The sequence below is a fragment of the Podarcis melisellensis genome (assembly GCF_964234715.1).
Source record: "Podarcis melisellensis genome assembly, chromosome: W".
In the NCBI taxonomy this organism is placed as follows: Eukaryota; Metazoa; Chordata; class Lepidosauria; order Squamata; family Lacertidae; genus Podarcis; species Podarcis melisellensis.
In genome coordinates, this window is record NC_138535.1 from 5,793,157 (window position 1) to 5,809,079 (window position 15,923).

Genomic DNA, 15,923 nt, shown 5'->3' on the forward strand with positions numbered 1-15,923 from the left:
GGAACCGTAGTATGTTAACTAGTGGTGCACTGGGAACCGTAGTATGCTCACTAGTGGTGCACTGGGAACCGTAGTATGCCCACTAGTGGTGCACTGGGAACCATAGTATGCTCACTATTGGTGCACTGGGAGCCATAGTATGTTCACTAGTGCTGCACTGTGAACCGTATTATGTTCACCAGTGGCGCACCAGGAACTGGTATGTTCACTAGTGGCACACCAGGAACTGTAGTATGCTCACTAGTGGTGCATTGGGAACCGCAGTATGTTCACCAGTGGTGCACTGGGAACCGTAGTATGCTCACTAGTGGTGCCTTGGGAACCGTAGTATGTTCACTAGTGGTGCACTGGAAACTAATGGTGCCTTGGGAACCGCAGTATGTTCACTAGTGGTGCACTGGGAACCGTAGTATGCTCACTAATGTTGCACTGGGAAGCGTAGTACGCCCACTAGTGCTGCGCTGGGAAACGTAGCATGCTCACCAGTGTGTGGTGCACTGGGAACCGTAGTATGCTCACCAGCGGTGCACTGGGAACCGTAGTATGCTCACTAGTGGTGCGCCGGGAACTGTAGCATGCTCACTAGTGGTGCGCCGGAAACCGTAGTATGCTCACTAGTGGTGCACTGGGAACCATAGTACACCCAGTGGTTCATTGGGAACTATAGTATGCTCTGGGGTGCCGATAACGAGGCGCCAGAGACCAATAGGGAAGAAGGATTTCCGTCAGGGAGAATTCTAGTTCTCTGAGGCACCTCCTAGCAAACTACAATTCCCATGATCCACGTTGAACCCGGGGCTCTGGGAACTATAGTTTGCTCCGGGCGCCTCGCCTTCCCGGCAACTACAACTCCCAGAGTTCCCTGGGTCAGAAGGTTGGACCTGGGAATTGTAGTTCTAGGAGAAGGGGGCGCTCCGGGTGCCAAAAACTACAGTTCCCAGAACGGCACTAGAGGCTGAACCGGGTGCAAGAAATTGCAGTTCCCAGAATCAGGCGCGGCGAATTGTAGTTCTCTGAGGCGCCGCCTTGAGGGTACTACAATTCCCGGCGCCCATTTTTGGGAACTGTAGTTTCTTTCACACCTTTGGGGCCAATGGGAGGCCTGGTTCCGGGTTCGAATCCTGAGCAATCCTGGGAAGAAAGGAAGCCTGGGCGCCCGGAACGCTACGTTTCACACCGGGTGCGGATCTTTATTGGAGGGGATCAAAGACATCAGTAGCCGTCGTCCGACCAGGTGACTTGGTAGTCCGGGAAAGCGGCGCCCAGTTTCTCGGTGGTGACGGAATGCGGCGCCCGGCCGAAGCCCTATAATATAATAATTAGTAATAATTAATAATAATTAATAATTATAATTAATATAATAATAATAATAATAATGATAATAATAATAATAATAATAATAATAAATAAAATGATGATAATAATGTTGTGTAATTCAATTGTGCCAACAATACGTGATAATGACAGGAATGATGGGAACTGTAGTTTTCCCAGCTCTTTAGGACTACAGCTCCCATGATCCTTAGCTGACAGGACCAGCACTCAGGCATGATGGGAACTGTAGTTTTCCCCCAGCTGTTTGGGACTACAGCTCCCATGAGCCCTAGCTAGCGGGAAAACTACAATTCCCATCATGCCTGACATCTTCTCTGGCTAGCTAGGTATCATGGGAGTTGTAGTTTCCCCCCAGCTCTTTGGGACTACAGCTCCCATGATCCCTCCAGCTGTTTGGACTACAACTCCCATGATCCCTCGCTACCAAGCATAACTACAATTCCCATCATCCCTGACTGCTGGTCCGGCTAGCTAGGGATCATGGGAACTGTAGTTTCCCCCATCTCTTTGGGACTACATGATGGGAACTGTAGTTTTTCCAGCTCTTGGGGACTACAACTCCCATGATCCCTAGCTAGCAAAGAAAAACTACAATTCCCATCATCCCTGACTGCTAGCCGGACCAGAGGTCAGGGATGATGGGAATTGTAGTTCTCCACCAGCTGTTTGGACTACAACTCCCATGAGCCCTAGCTAGCGGGAAAACTAAAATTCCCATCATCCCGGAAGCTGGTCTGTCTATCTAGGGATCATGGGAATTGTAGTTTTTTCCATCTGTTTGGGACTACAGCTCCCATGATCCCTCGCTAGGCGGACCAGAGGTCAGGGATGATGGGAATTGTAGTCCCGCCCCTCTGTTTGGGACTACAACTCCCATCATCCCTAGCTAGCGGGGAAACTATAAATCCCATTATTCCTGACAGCTGGTCTGGCTAGCTAGGCATCATGGGAATTGTAGTTTCCCCCAGCTCTTTAGGACTACGGGTCCCATGATCCCTCGCTAGCCGGACCAGAGGTCTGGAATCATGGGAAAGGTAGTTTGTTCCAGCTCCTTGGGACTACAACTCCCATGATCCCTAGCTCACATGACCAGTGGTCCAGGATGATGGGAATTGTAGTTTATTCCAGTTCTTTGGGACTACAGTTCCCATGATCCCTAGCTATCAGGAAAAACTACAATTTCCATCATCCCTGGCCGCTGGTCCTGTTAGGTACGGATCATGGGAATTGTAGTTTTTTCCATCTGTTTGGGACTACAACTCCCATGATCCCTAGCTAGCGGGAAAACTACAATTCCCATCATCCCTGACCGCTTCTCTGGCTAGCTAGGGATCATGGGAATTGTAGTTTTTTCCAGCTTTCGAACTACAGCCCCCCATGGGAAAAACTACAATTCCCATGATTCCTGACCAATGGTCCGGCTAGCTAGAGATCATGGGAGTTGTAGTTTTCCCCAGCTCTTTGGGACTACAACTCCCATGATCCCTCGCTAGCCGGACCAGCGGTCAGGGATGATGGGAATTGTAGTTTCCCCCTGCTGTTTGGACTACAACTCCCCTGATAGCTAGGTATCATGGGAGTTGTAGTCCCAAACAGCGGTCAGGGATGATGGGAATTGTAGTTTCCCCCAGCTGTTTGGACTACAACTCCCATGATCCCTAGCTAGCGGGAAAACTACAAATCCCATTCTTCCTGACAGCTGGTCTGGCTAGCTAGGCATCATGGGAATTGTAGTTTACGGAGCTAAAAGGACCAGAGTTCTGGAATCATGGAAATTGTAGTTTTCCCCAGCTGTTTGGCACTACAACTCCCACAAGCCCTAGCTAGCCGGACCAGCGGTTCAGAATGATGGGAGTTGTAGTTTTCCCCAGCTGTTTGACACTACAACTCCCATGATTCCTAGCTCACATGACCAGTGGTCCAGGATGATGGGAATGGTAGTTTATTCCAGCTCCTTGGGACTACAACTCCCATGATCCCGAGCTTGCCGGAAAAACTACCATTCCCATCCCATAGCTCGGTATCATGGGAGTTGTAGTCCCAAACAGCGGTCAGGGATGATGGGAATTGTAGTTTCCCCCAGCTGTTTGGACTACAACCCCCATGATCCCTAAGCAGCGGGAAAACTACAGTTCCCATCATCCCTGACCACTGTTCTGTCTAGCTCGGGATGATGGGAATGGTAGTTTTCCCCAGCTCTTTGGGACTACAGCTCCCATGATCCCTAGCTGACAGGACCAGCGCTCAGGGATGCTGGGAATGGTAGTCCCGCCCCCTGTTTGGGACTACAACTCCCATGATCCCTAGCCAGCGAGAAAACTACAATTCCCATCATCCCTGCCCACTGTTCTTTGGGACTACAGCTCCCATGATCCCTAGCGAACAGGACTAGCAGCTAGGGATGATGGGAATTGTAGTTTTCCCAGCTCTTTGGGACTACAGCTCCCATGATCCCTAGCGAACAGGACCAGCGGTCAGGGATGATGGGAATTGTAGTCCCCCAGGCCGCTCTAGGATCTGGAGTGGCTCACCACGGAGTAGCCGTAGACGTGGATCTTGCGGGATCCGCTCTGGCGGGAGATCCGCCCGCCGCCCAGACACTCGCACTCGAACCCCAGCCGGGAGAGATCCTCCGAGACCCGGTCGTAGATGTCGGCTGGAAGGGAAATAATAATAATAGTAATAATAGTAATAATAATAATAATAATAATAATAATAATAATAATAATAATAATAATAGAACTAGATTAATAGTAATGATTGAAAATTAATAATTTATGAATGATTAACTAATAATAATAAAAAATAATAAAGGATAATAATAAATGAATAAATTAATAAATAAATTATTAATTATTTATTATTATTGATAAATTAATAATTTATTAATAAATAATAACTTACTAATGAATAATGATAATAATAATAAATTAATAATAATTAACTAATAATAAAAATAAACGATAATAATAATAAAGTAAGAAAAATAATAATAAAGTAATAATTTGTTAATAAATAATAATAATTTACTAAATAGTAATAATAATAAATGTATGATTTAATAAATTTATATTTAATTTATATTCAATAAATATAAAAAAATAAAAATAATTTATTAATAATAAATATTAATATTAAAAACAACCACAATAATGATGGTGATAATAATAAATTAATAATATTTACTAATGAATAATAATAATAAATTAATACTAATTTATTAATAATAAATAATATTAATAACAACAATAATGATGACGATCATAATAATAATAAAAATAATAAATTAATAATAATTTACTAATAATAATAATTAATAATATTAATATTAACAACAACGACGACAATAATAATAATAATAATAATAATAATAATAATAATAATAATAATAATAATAATAATAATACTAGTCCAATCGGAGCCCGCTACCGTCGTTCTCTCCCGCCTCGCCCAATGGGAATCCGTAAACGTCGCTCGCTCCCCGCCTTCAATATCCGCCTCGCCCAATCGGAACCCGCAACTGGCGTCCTAGCCCCGCCTTCTCAGTCCACTTGACTTCGTCTCACCCAATCAGACATCGCTATCTGAGATCCAGCCCGCCTTCGCTTTCCACCAGGCTGCGCCTCACCCAATCAGAAGTCGCAACCAGCGTTCCATCACCGCCTCGCCAACGTCTCTCCCAATCGGAACACAGGACCGGCGTCTTCTTCCCCGACTCCACTATATAACGTTCCTGCGCCTCACCCAATCAGAAGTCGCAACTATCCCTAAGCATACGCTTCGTCCAATCGCAACCCGCAACCGGCGCTCTCTCCCCGCCTCCACTGTCTACTTCCCTGCGCCTAGCCCAATCGGAACCCGCACCTGGTATTCCTTCCCCGCCTTGTCCAATCGGAAACCGCAACTGGCGTTCTCTCCCCGCCTTCACTATCCTGCCTGCACCTCGCCCAATCGGAACCCGCAACCGGCGTTCTCTCCCTGCCTTCACTGTCTACTTGCCTATGCCTCGCCCAATCGGAAGCCGCAACCGGCGTTCTCTTCCCGCCTCACTATCCACCTGCCTGCGCTTCGCCCAATCAGAACCCGCTATTGGCGTTCTCTCTCCGCCTCCACTGTCTACTTGCCTATGCCTCGCCCAATCGGAACCCGCTACCGTCATTCTCTCCCCGCCTTCACTATCCACCTGCCTGCGCCTCGCCCAATCGGAACCCGCTACCGTCGTTCTCTCCCCGCCCCGTCCAATCGGAACCCGCAACCCTCCTTCTCTCCCCGCCTCGACTAGCCCTCGCCCAATGGGAAGCTGCGACGGTCCCTCTCTCACCGCCTCCCCTGTTGATGTGCGTGCGCCTCGCCCAATCAGAACCCGCCGCCGGCGTTCTCCTCACCGTGATATTCGGCCCAGGCGTAGCCGCGCACGACGTCCTTCCCCGGCGCGGCGCCCGGCGCGGTGACGCGGATGAGGACGTACTTGAAGACGCCGTCGGCCTCGTCGATATCGACGTCGGGAACCCGCTTCAAGTCTCCGTGCGCCATTGCTGCGCCTTCTGAGGAGAAATGAGGAGCGAGAAAGGCCCAGCCAATCAGAAGCCGCCTTCACAGGCGCGGGGCCAATGGCGGCGCGGCTTTTCCTGAAGCCCCACCCCTGGGGCGGGGGTTACGTCAATGACAGGTAGGCTCAGCCAATGGGCGCGGCGCTTGTCGCAGGCGAGGCAAAACGTGCGTCTGATGCGGCGCAGGGGCGGGACCAGGTTACGTGACAGGCGCGTGAGCCAATGGGCTTGCCGCTAGGGCCTCGTTACCCAATCGTGAGTCGGAAGCCGCGCAGGGGGCGGGCGTTAGGTTATTGTGATAGGCGCCTCAGCCAATCGTCGCACCTCCGTCTCCAAAGGCTTCCTGAGCGAACTACAACCCCCATGATGCTTTGCGTCCAGGCTTAGCAGAGGGAATGGCCATGCCAAGCGCCAGGTGCACCTTGGGAAATGTAGTTTCCAGGCCCTGAGACCCCCAGGCAGTGCTAGAATTCCCACCCAAATGGGAGAATCCACTCTCTGGAATGGAGGGGGGAGGCCGGCGCCGGGTGCGAAACTATAATTCCCAGGAAGCTATAGTTCCCAGCTGAAATATTATTTAATCATAATAAATAATAGCTGCCCCTCTGTGCCCCACAAGTGGGCCGGGCTGCTCCCCCTCTGCCCCCCACAAGTGGACCAGGCTGCCCCCCACAAGTGGACCAGGCTGCTCCCCACAAGTGGACCAGGCTGCTTCTTCTCTGCCCCCCACAAGTGGATCAGGCTGCTCCCCACAAGTAAACCAGGCTCATCCCCACAAGTGGACCAAGCTACCCCCCACAAGTGGACCAGGCTGCCCCCCACAAGTGGACCAGGCTGCTCCCCCTCTGCCCCCCATAAGTGGGCCAGGCTGCTCCCCCTCTGCCCCCCACAAGTGGACCAGGCTGCTCCCCCACTGCCCCCCATAAGTGGACCAGGCTGCTCCTTCTCTGCCCCCCACAAGTGGACCAGGCTGCTCCCCCTCTGCCCCCCACAAGTGGACCAGGCTGCTCCCCCTCTGCCCCCCACAAGTGGACCAGGCTGCCCCCCACAAGTGGACCAGGCTGCTCCCCCTCTGCCCCCCACAAGTGGACCAGGCTGCTCCTTCTCTGCTCCCCACAAGTAGACCAGGCTGCCACCCCATAAGTGGACCAGGCTGCTCCCCACAAGTGGACCAGGCTGCTCCCCACAAGTGGACCAGGCTGCCCCCCACAAGTGGTACAGGCTGCTCCCCACAAGTAGACCAGGCAGCTCCTTCTTTGCTCCCCACAAGTGGACCAGGCTGCCACCCCATAAGTGAACGAGGCTGCTCCCCACAAGCGAAGGAGGCTGCTCCCCACAAGTAGACCAGGCTGCTCCCCACAAGTAGACCAGGCTTCTCCCCCTCTCCCCCCACAAGTTTACAAGGCTGCTCCCCACAAGTGGACCAGGCTGCTCCCCACAAGTAGACCAGGCTGCTCCCCACAAGTGGACCAGGCTGCTCCCCACAAGTGGACCAGGCTGCCCCCCACAAGTGGACCAGGCTGCTCCCCACAAGTAGACCAGGCTGCTCCCCACAAGTGGACCAGGCTGCTCCCCCTCTGCTCCCCACAAGTGGACCAGGCTGCTCCCCCTCTGCCCCCCATAAGTGGGCCAGGCTGCCCCCCACAAGTGGACCAGGCTGCCCCCCATAAGTGGACCAGGCTGCTCCCCACAAGTTGACCAGGCTGCTTCTTCTCTGCCCCCCACAAGTGGATCAGGCTGCTCCCCACAAGTAAACCAGGCTCATCCCCACAAGTGGACCAAACTGCCCCCCACAAGTGGACCAGGCTGCTCCCCCTCTGCTCCCCACAAGTGGACCAGGCTGCTCCCCCTCTGCCCCCCACAAGTGGACCAGGCTGCTCCTTCTCTGCCCCCCACAAGTGGACCAGGCTGCTCCCCCTCTGCCCCCCACAAGTGGACCAGGCTGCTCCTTCTCTGCTCCCCACAAGTAGACCAGGCTGCCACCCCATAAGTGGACCAGGCTGCTCCCCACAAGTGGACCAGGCTGCTCCCCACAAGTAAACCAGGCTCATCCCCACAAGTGGACCAGGCTGCTCCCCACAAGTGGACCAGGCTGCTCCCCACAAGTGGACCAGGCTGCCCCCCACAAGTGGAACAGGCTGCACCCCACAAGTGGACCAGGCTGCTCCCCCTTTGCCCCCACAAGTGGACCAGGCTGCTCCCCACAAGTGGACCAGGCTGTTCCCCACAAGTAGGCCAGGCAGCTCCTTCTTTGCTCCCCACAAGTGGACCAGGCTGCCACCCCATAAGTGAACGAGGCTGCTCCCCACAAGCGAAGGAGGCTGCTCCCCACAAGTAGACCAGGCTGCTCCCCACAAGTAGACCAGGCTGCTCCCCACAAGTAGACCAGGCTGCCCCCCACAAGTGGACCAGGCTGCTCCCCACAAGTAGACCAGGCTGCTCCCCACAAGTGGGCCAGGCTGCTCCCCCTCTCCCCCCACAAGTTTACAAGGCTGCTCCCCACAAGTGGACCAGGCTGCTCCCCACAAGTAGAGCAGGCTGCTCCCCACAAGTGGACCAGGCTGCTCCCCACAAGTGGACCAGGCTGCCCCCCACAAGTGGACCAGGTTGCTCCCCACAAGTAGACCAGGCTGCTCCCCACAAGTGGGCCAGGCTGCTCCTTCTCTGCTCCCCACAAGTGGACCAGGCTGCTCCCTCTCTGCGCCCCACAAGTGGACCAGGCTGCTCCCTCTCTGCCCCCCACAAGTGGACCAGGCTGCTCCCTCTCTGCGCCCCACAAGTGGACCAGGCTGCTCCCTCTCTGCCCCCCACAAGTGGACCAGGCTGCTCCCTCTCTGCCCCCCACAAGTGGACCAGGCTGCTCCCTCTCTGCGCCCCACAAGTGGACCAGGCTGCTCCCTCTCTGCGCCCCACAAGTGGACCAGGCTGCTCCTTCTCTGCTCCCCACAAGTGGACCAGGCTGCTCCCTCTCTGCGCCCCACAAGTGGACCAGGCTGCTCCCTCTCTGCGCCCCACAAGTGGACCAGGCTGCTCCCTCTCTGCCCCCCACAAGTGGACCAGGCTGCTCCCTCTCTGCGCCCCACAAGTGGACCAGGCTGCTCCCTCTCTGCGCCCCACAAGTGGACCAGGCTGCTCCCTCTCTGCCCCCCACAAGTGGACCAGGCTGCTCCCTCTCTGCCCCCCACAAGTGGACCAGGCTGCTCCCTCTCTGCGCCCCACAAGTGGACCAGGCTGCTCCCTCTCTGCCCCCCACAAGTGGACCAGGCTGCTCCCTCTCTGCGCCCCACAAGTGGACCAGGCTGCTCCCTCTCTGCGCCCCACAAGTGGACCAGGCTGCTCCCTCTCTGCCCCCCACAAGTGGACCAGGCTGCTCCCTCTCTGCGCCCCACAAGTGGACCAGGCTGCTCCCTCTCTGCCCCCCACAAGTGGACCAGGCTGCTCCCTCTCTGCGCCCCACAAGTGGACCAGGCTGCTCCCTCTCTGCGCCCCACAAGTGGACCAGGCTGCTCCCTCTCTGCGCCCCACAAGTGGACCAGGCTGCTCCCTCTCTGCGCCCCACAAGTGGACCAGGCTGCTCCCTCTCTGCGCCCCACAAGTGGACCAGGCTGCTCCCTCTCTGCCCCCCACAAGTGGACCAGGCTGCTCCCTCTCTGCGCCCCACAAGTGGACCAGGCTGCTCCCTCTCTGCGCCCCACAAGTGGACCAGGCTGCTCCCTCTCTGCCCCCCACAAGTGGACCAGGCTGCTCCCCACAAGTAGACCAGGCTGCTCCCCATAAGTAGACCAGGCTGCTCCCCATAAGTAGACCAGGCTGCCCCCCACAAGTGGACCAGGCTGCTCCCCACAAGTTGACTAACCTCCCCCCCACAAGTGGACCAGGCTGCTCCCCACAAGTCGACTAACCTCCCCCCCACAAGTGGACCAGGCTGCTCCCCACAAGTCGACTAACCTCCCCCCCACAAGTGGACCAGGCTGCTCCCCACAAGTCGACTAACCTCCCCCCCACAAGTGGACCAGGCTGCTCCCCCTCTGCTCCCCACAAGTGGACCTCGCTGCCCCCCACAAGTGGACTAGGGTGCTCCCCCTCTGCGCCCCACAAGTGGACCAGGCTGCTCCCCACAAGTGGACCAGGCTGCTCCCCACAAGTGGACCAGGCTTCTCCTTCTCTGCGCCCCACAAGTGGGCCAGGCTGCCCCCCATCCATTTCCCATCCGCGGCCCCTTTAAGGCGCTCTTCCTCCCCGCGACCACACGGTGGCGCTGCGGCCCTGGCAACGCGCCCTCCACTGCGGCTGCGCGGAGCGGACAGGCCAGGCGGCATCGGGCGCTTCGGACGGCTCCAAATCGCCCTGACCTCGCAGGGGGGAATTGGAAGAGACCATCGCCCTTTCCCTCCTGTCCGGTGGGGGGGGAAGCGCCTGGACCGATGGTCGAACCGATTACCGGGGAAGGGGGGGATCTCCGGTGTCCTCCCCCTCCTGCTGGAAGTGGGTCCTGCCAAGGTGACGTCAGGCCGGCGCTGGGAAGCCCCCAAACCCCACCCCACCCCCGCCAGCCGCGGAGGATGGTTCGGCTCGGCTGTAGAGAAGCGGGAGGGGGACGAGACCATTTGCGGGAAGAGGGGGGATGGATGGTCCAATTGGGGGAAGAGGGGAGCAGAATGGTCCACTTGGGGGGGAGCAGAGGGGGAGCAGCCTGGCCCACTTGTGGGGGGCAGAGGGGGAGCAGCCTGGCCCACTTGTGGGGCGCAGAGGGGGAGCAGCCTGGCCACTTGTGGGGGGCAGAGGGGGAGCAGCCTGGCCCACTTGTGGGGCGCAGAGGGGGAGCAGCCTGGCCCACTTGTGGGGAGCAGCTTGGTCTACTTGTGGGGGGCAGCCTAGTCCACTTGTGGGGGCAAAGGGGGAGCAGCCTGGTCCACTTGTGTGGGGCAGCCTGGTCCACTTGTGGGGAGCTGCCTGGTCCACTTGTGGGGGGCAGTTTGGTCCACTTGTGGGGATGAGCCTGGTTTACTTGTGGGGAGCAGCCTGGCCACTTGTGGGGGGCAGAGGGGGAGCAGCCTGGCCCACTTGTGGGGCGCAGAGGGGGAGCAGCCTGGCCCACTTGTGGGGCGCAGAGGGGGAGCAGCCTGGCCACTTGTGGGGGGCAGAGGGGGAGCAGCCTGGCCCACTTGTGGGGCGCAGAGGGGGAGCAGCCTGGCCCACTTGTGGGGAGCAGCTTGGTCTACTTGTGGGGGGCAGCCTAGTCCACTTGTGGGGGCAAAGGGGGAGCAGCGTGGTCCACTTGTGTGGGGCAGCCTGGTCCACTTGTGGGGAGCTGCCTGGTCCACTTGTGGGGGGCAGTTTGGTCCACTTGTGGGGATGAGCCTGGTTTACTTGTGGGGAGCAGCCTGGCCACTTGTGGGGGGCAGAGGGGGAGCAGCCTGGCCCACTTGTGGGGCGCAGAGGGGGAGCAGCCTGGCCCACTTGTGGGGCGCAGAGGGGGAGCAGCCTGGCCACTTGTGGGGGGCAGAGGGGGAGCAGCCTGGTCCACTTGTGGGGAGCAGCCTGGTCCACTTGTGGGGGGCAGCCTTGTCCACTTGTGGGGAGCAGCCTGGTCCACTTGTAGGGCGCTGCCTGGTCCACTTGTGGGGGGCAGAGGGGGAGCAGCCTGGTCCACTTGTGGGGTGCAGAAGGGGGGGCAGCTTGGCCCACTTATGGGGAGCAGCCTGATCCCCTTGCGGGGGGCAGTTGCTCTTCTGCCTCTTCTAACCCAAGCTAGCCAAGGCTGCCCCTGAGCATGCGCAGAGTGCCTTTGCCTCTCCCCATAGCTGACACTTCCCTTGTCCTCTTTCGAACCCTAGGCCGCTCGCCTGACGCCCCACGGAGCAGCATGGAGCGCCGGCCCCACACCCCGCGACGCCTGCCAGGCCAGGTAGGACGCCCGCCTTGAGCTGCTAGCCTTCATGAGGCGGGGAGTTCCCCAGGTTGTGTCTCTCTAGTCCCCTAAGGGTGCTGGGAATTGTAGTTTCTGGTGGGGAAACTACAATTCCCATCATCGCAGACTAGCTAAGGATCATGGGAATTGTAGTTTTCTCCAGCTGTTTGGGACTACAGCTCCCATGATCCCTAGCTAGCGGGAAAACTACAATTCCCATCATCCCTGACCGCTGGTCTGGCTAGCTAAGGATCATGGGAATTGTAGTTTTTCCCAGCTGTTTGGGACTACAACTCGCATGAGCCCTAGCTAGCGGGAAAACTACAATTCCCATCATGCCTGACCGCTGGTCTGGCTAGCTAAGGATCATGGGAATCGTAGTTTTTTCCAGCTGTTTGAGACTACAGCTCCCATGATCCCTAGCTGGTGGGAAAACTACAATTCCCATCATCCCTGACCGCTGGTCTGGCTAGCTAAGGATCATGGGAATTGTAGTTTTTTCCAGCTGTTTGGGACTACAACTCCCATGATCCCAGTGGGAAAACTATCATTCCCATCCGCCCTGACCGCTGGTTTGGCAAGCTAGGGATCATGGGAGTTGTAGTCCCAAGCAGCTGGGAAAAACTACAATTCCCATGATCCCTTGCTAGCTAGAGCAGCTAGCTAGGGATCATGGGAGCTGTAGTCCCAAACAGCTGGAAAAAACTACAACTCCCATGATCCCAAGCTAGCCGGACCAGCGGTCTGGGATGATGGGAATTGTAGTTTTCCCCGCTGTTTTCCCACTAGCTAGGGATGATGGGAGCTGTAGTCCCAAAGGGCTGAAAAAAACTACAATTCCCATCATCCGTGACTGCTGGTCTGGCTAGCTAGGGATCATGGGAGTTGCAGTCCCAAACTGCTGGAAAAAACTACAATTCCCATGATCCCTAGCTAGCCGGACCAGTGGTCTGGGATGATGGGAATTGTAGTTTCCCCGCTAGCGAGGGATCATGGGAGCTGTAGTCCCAAACAGCTGGAAAAAACTACAATTCCCATGATCCCTAGTTAGCTGGACCAGCTGTCAGGGATGATGGGAATTGTAGTTTTCCCGCTAGCTAGGGATCATGGGAGTTGCAGTCCCAAACTGCTGGGGAAACTATAGTTCCCATCCTCCCGGGCCAGTGCTCTGGCTAGCTAGGGATCATGGGAGCTGTAGTCCCAAACAGCTGGAAGAAACTACAATTCCCATGATCCCTCGCTAGCCAGACCAGCGTTCTGGCATGATGGGAATTGTAGTTTCCACCACTGTTTTCCCACTAGCTAGGGATCATGGGAATTGTAGTCCCAAAGGGCTGGAAAAAACTACAATTCCCATCATCCCTGACCGCGGCCGGGCTAGCGAGGGATTGTGGGAATTGTAGTTTTTCCCATGATCCCTAGCTAGCAGGAAAACAGCAAGGAAACAGTGGGGAAACTACAGTTCCCATCTTCCCTGGACCTGGGAATTCTAGTTTTTTCTTTGGGACTCCCCGCCACTTGACGCCCCTTCCTCTCCCCGCAGGATCGGCACTGAGGGCGGCGCGGCGCCCGGCCGGCCCTTCCGAAGATGACTCGCACCCACCCGCCGGACCTCCTGCGCCACGTCCAGACGGCGCCGCCTTTCCCCTGCGCCATGTCGGCGGCGCCCCAGCCCTTCCACAAGCGCCACTGCCGCAGCTTCGACTTCCTGGAGTGGCTGGACGACGAAGCCCCGGCGCCCGGCGCCCGGCGCGGGCGCCAGGCCCCCCGAGACCCGGCGCCCCGCGCCCGCTCCAAAAGCACCGGGCGCCACGCCAACGAGCTGCACCCGGTCAAGCTCCAACCCCAACGCAGCCGCATCTCCCCCTTCCAGGGCGCCCAGTACGGCGCCAACCCGCCGCCCCCCAACGCCCCGCGCCGGCGCCTGGACATCAAGCCCGACCCGCCGCCGCCGCCGCGCTACGTTTCCCCGGCCAGGAGCGGCCTGACCGTGCCCGGCGCCTGGCGCCCGTCCCGCACCCCGACGCCCAGCGACACCTACGAGGGAGAACCGTACGACCCGAACCCGCAACCGGCGCCCCTCCAGGTCTTCTACGCCGGCGACGGAGGGTATGCGCCGCCGCTGCGCCCGGTCCGGAACTACGTTTCCCCCTTCCTGGACGCCCACCCTGTCCGGGAGGCGCCCAGCCGGACAAACTACGTTTCCCCCTTTTACGGCGCCGTGCCAATGTTCGAGGGCGCCGTGCCAACGTTCGAGGGCGCCACGCCTCCCTTTTACGGCGCCGCGCCGCCGGGCGCCGCACCGCCATTCGACGGCATCGCGCCCGTCCCGGCGCCCGTCTCGCGAACATACCCGTACGGCGCCTGGCGCCCGGTGGCGGCGCCCTACCAGACGTGGCAAGTCGGGTGCTACCCACCGGGCGCCGCCCAATCCTCCTGGCAAACGCCGCGGCTGGGAACCGAAGCGCGCAGCCACTCCAAGTCGTGGGACGACATCCTGGCGCCGCGCGGGCGCCCGGACCCGCCGCTGTGGCGCGGGCGCAGCTACGAGAACATCCTGGCGCGCCACCAGGCGCCCGACGCCCGGCGCCCGGCGCCCGTGGTGGTGACGCTCTCCAGCTCGCCCAAGCGCTACGCCGCCCTCTCCCTGTCGGAAAACTCGCTTCTGGAAAAACCGGGCGCCACCGGGCGCGGCGCCTGGTTTGTGACGCCGGAGATCACCATCACCGACAACGAGATCACTGGGCGCCCGCCGTCGCCCTCGCGCCAGCGCAGTTTGGAGCAGCTGGACCAGCTGATTACGGAGCTGGTGATCGACTACAAACCGGGCACCGATCCGGAGACGCCGGGCGCCAGTTCGCCGGACGCCAGCACCGAGGAGGACGACGTCATGTGCTCCAACGCCCGCTGCGGGCGCACGGAAACTACGTTTCACGCCTGCCTCTACTTCAAGTCCTGCCACAGCTGCCGCACCCTCTACTGCTCGCGCCACTGCCGGCGCCAAGACTGGCGGCGCCACAAGGAGCGCTGCGCCGCCGGCCGGGCCGCCAGCGCCTGCCGCAACGCGCTACGTTTCTCCCGGGAGGACGCGGCGGCGCACCGGGCCTTCTCCCGCCTGGCGCGCGTCGGATTCCTCTCCCGCGGGCGCGGCGTCCTCTTCCTGGGCTTCCCGGGCGCCGGCGCCGCCGAGAACTTCCTGCGCGCCGGACTGGGCGCCTTGGCGGCGGCGCCAACTTACCTCTCCCTCCGTGAAGTGGGCGCCCACGCCGGGAAACTGGGCGCCTACGCCCGGGAACTGCAGCGCGCCGGCGAGGAGTACGACCCGGAGGAATGCTTCGTGCTGAACGTCACGGTGGCGCCGGGCGAAGGGTGTCCGGCGGCGCGCCAGCACGCCAAGGTGGCGCTGGCGGCGGCGCCGGCGCCGGCGGGCGCCGAGATCGAGACGCTGATTCTGACGCCGCCGCCGGGCGCCGGGGACCAGGAGGACCGGCGGGCGCGGGAGGTGTGCTTTGTGCACATCCAGAGGGAGCTGCGCGCCCGGGGCGTGGCGCTGCGGCGCGAGTTCCCCGAGGTCTACGGGCGCCTGGTGGCGTTTGTGGAGACCGGGCGCCGCTTCACGCCCACCACTATCTATCCCGTCGATAAGAGGACCGGCAAGCAGTTCCTCTGCATGATCATGGCCGGATCCGAACCCAGGACTCTGGACTGGGTGGCCAGTCCCAACCTGCTGGATGAGCTGATGTAGGGGAGAGGGCAAGTGGTGGGGAGTTCCGGGGGAAAGGACGGGAGAACGGGCGCCGTTTGGAGGCGGTTGGCGCATGTTTTGGGGTTCAAGTGGCGGGGAGTTCTAAGGGGAAGAACGGACAGAAAAGATAGAAATGGACGCCGTTTCGCTGCGGTTTTTGCAACGTTTCTGGGTTCAAGTGATAGGGAGTTCCACTGGGAAGAACGGACAGAAAAAAGACAGAAATTGGCTCCATTTCGCTCCATTTCTTGGGATTTTTCTGTGTTCAAGTGGCAGGGAGTTCCGATGGGAAGAACGGACAAAAAAAAGACAGAAATTGGCTCCATTTCACTGCATTTCTTGGGATTTTTCTGTGTTCAAGTGGCAGGGAGTTCCACTGGGA

General features: G+C 58.2%; 2 protein-coding genes across 2 annotated transcripts; one reads left to right on the forward strand and one right to left on the reverse strand.

Annotated features, from left to right (window-relative positions):
- Window positions 1-1,189: 1,189 nt before the first annotated feature.
- Window positions 1,190-5,907, reverse strand: LOC309361125 (14 kDa phosphohistidine phosphatase-like). The gene is made up of 3 exons (XM_081896078.1): window positions 5,721-5,907; window positions 3,867-3,991; window positions 1,190-1,305 (listed from the first exon to the last, which is right to left on the reverse strand). The coding sequence occupies exons 1-3, from the start codon at window positions 5,866-5,868 to the stop codon at window positions 1,213-1,215; spliced, it is 366 nt and encodes a 121-aa protein (XP_081752204.1). The 5' UTR covers window positions 5,869-5,907; the 3' UTR covers window positions 1,190-1,212.
- Window positions 5,908-10,091: 4,184 nt separating this feature from the next.
- LOC309361203 (apical junction component 1 homolog) lies at window positions 10,092-15,638 on the forward strand. The gene is made up of 3 exons (XM_081896141.1): window positions 10,092-10,385; window positions 11,723-11,793; window positions 13,340-15,638. Exon 3 carries the CDS (start codon window positions 13,385-13,387, stop codon window positions 15,539-15,541), a length of 2,157 nt encoding a protein of 718 aa, XP_081752267.1. The 5' UTR covers window positions 10,092-10,385; window positions 11,723-11,793; window positions 13,340-13,384; the 3' UTR covers window positions 15,542-15,638.
- The last annotated feature ends 285 nt before the right edge of the window (window positions 15,639-15,923 follow it).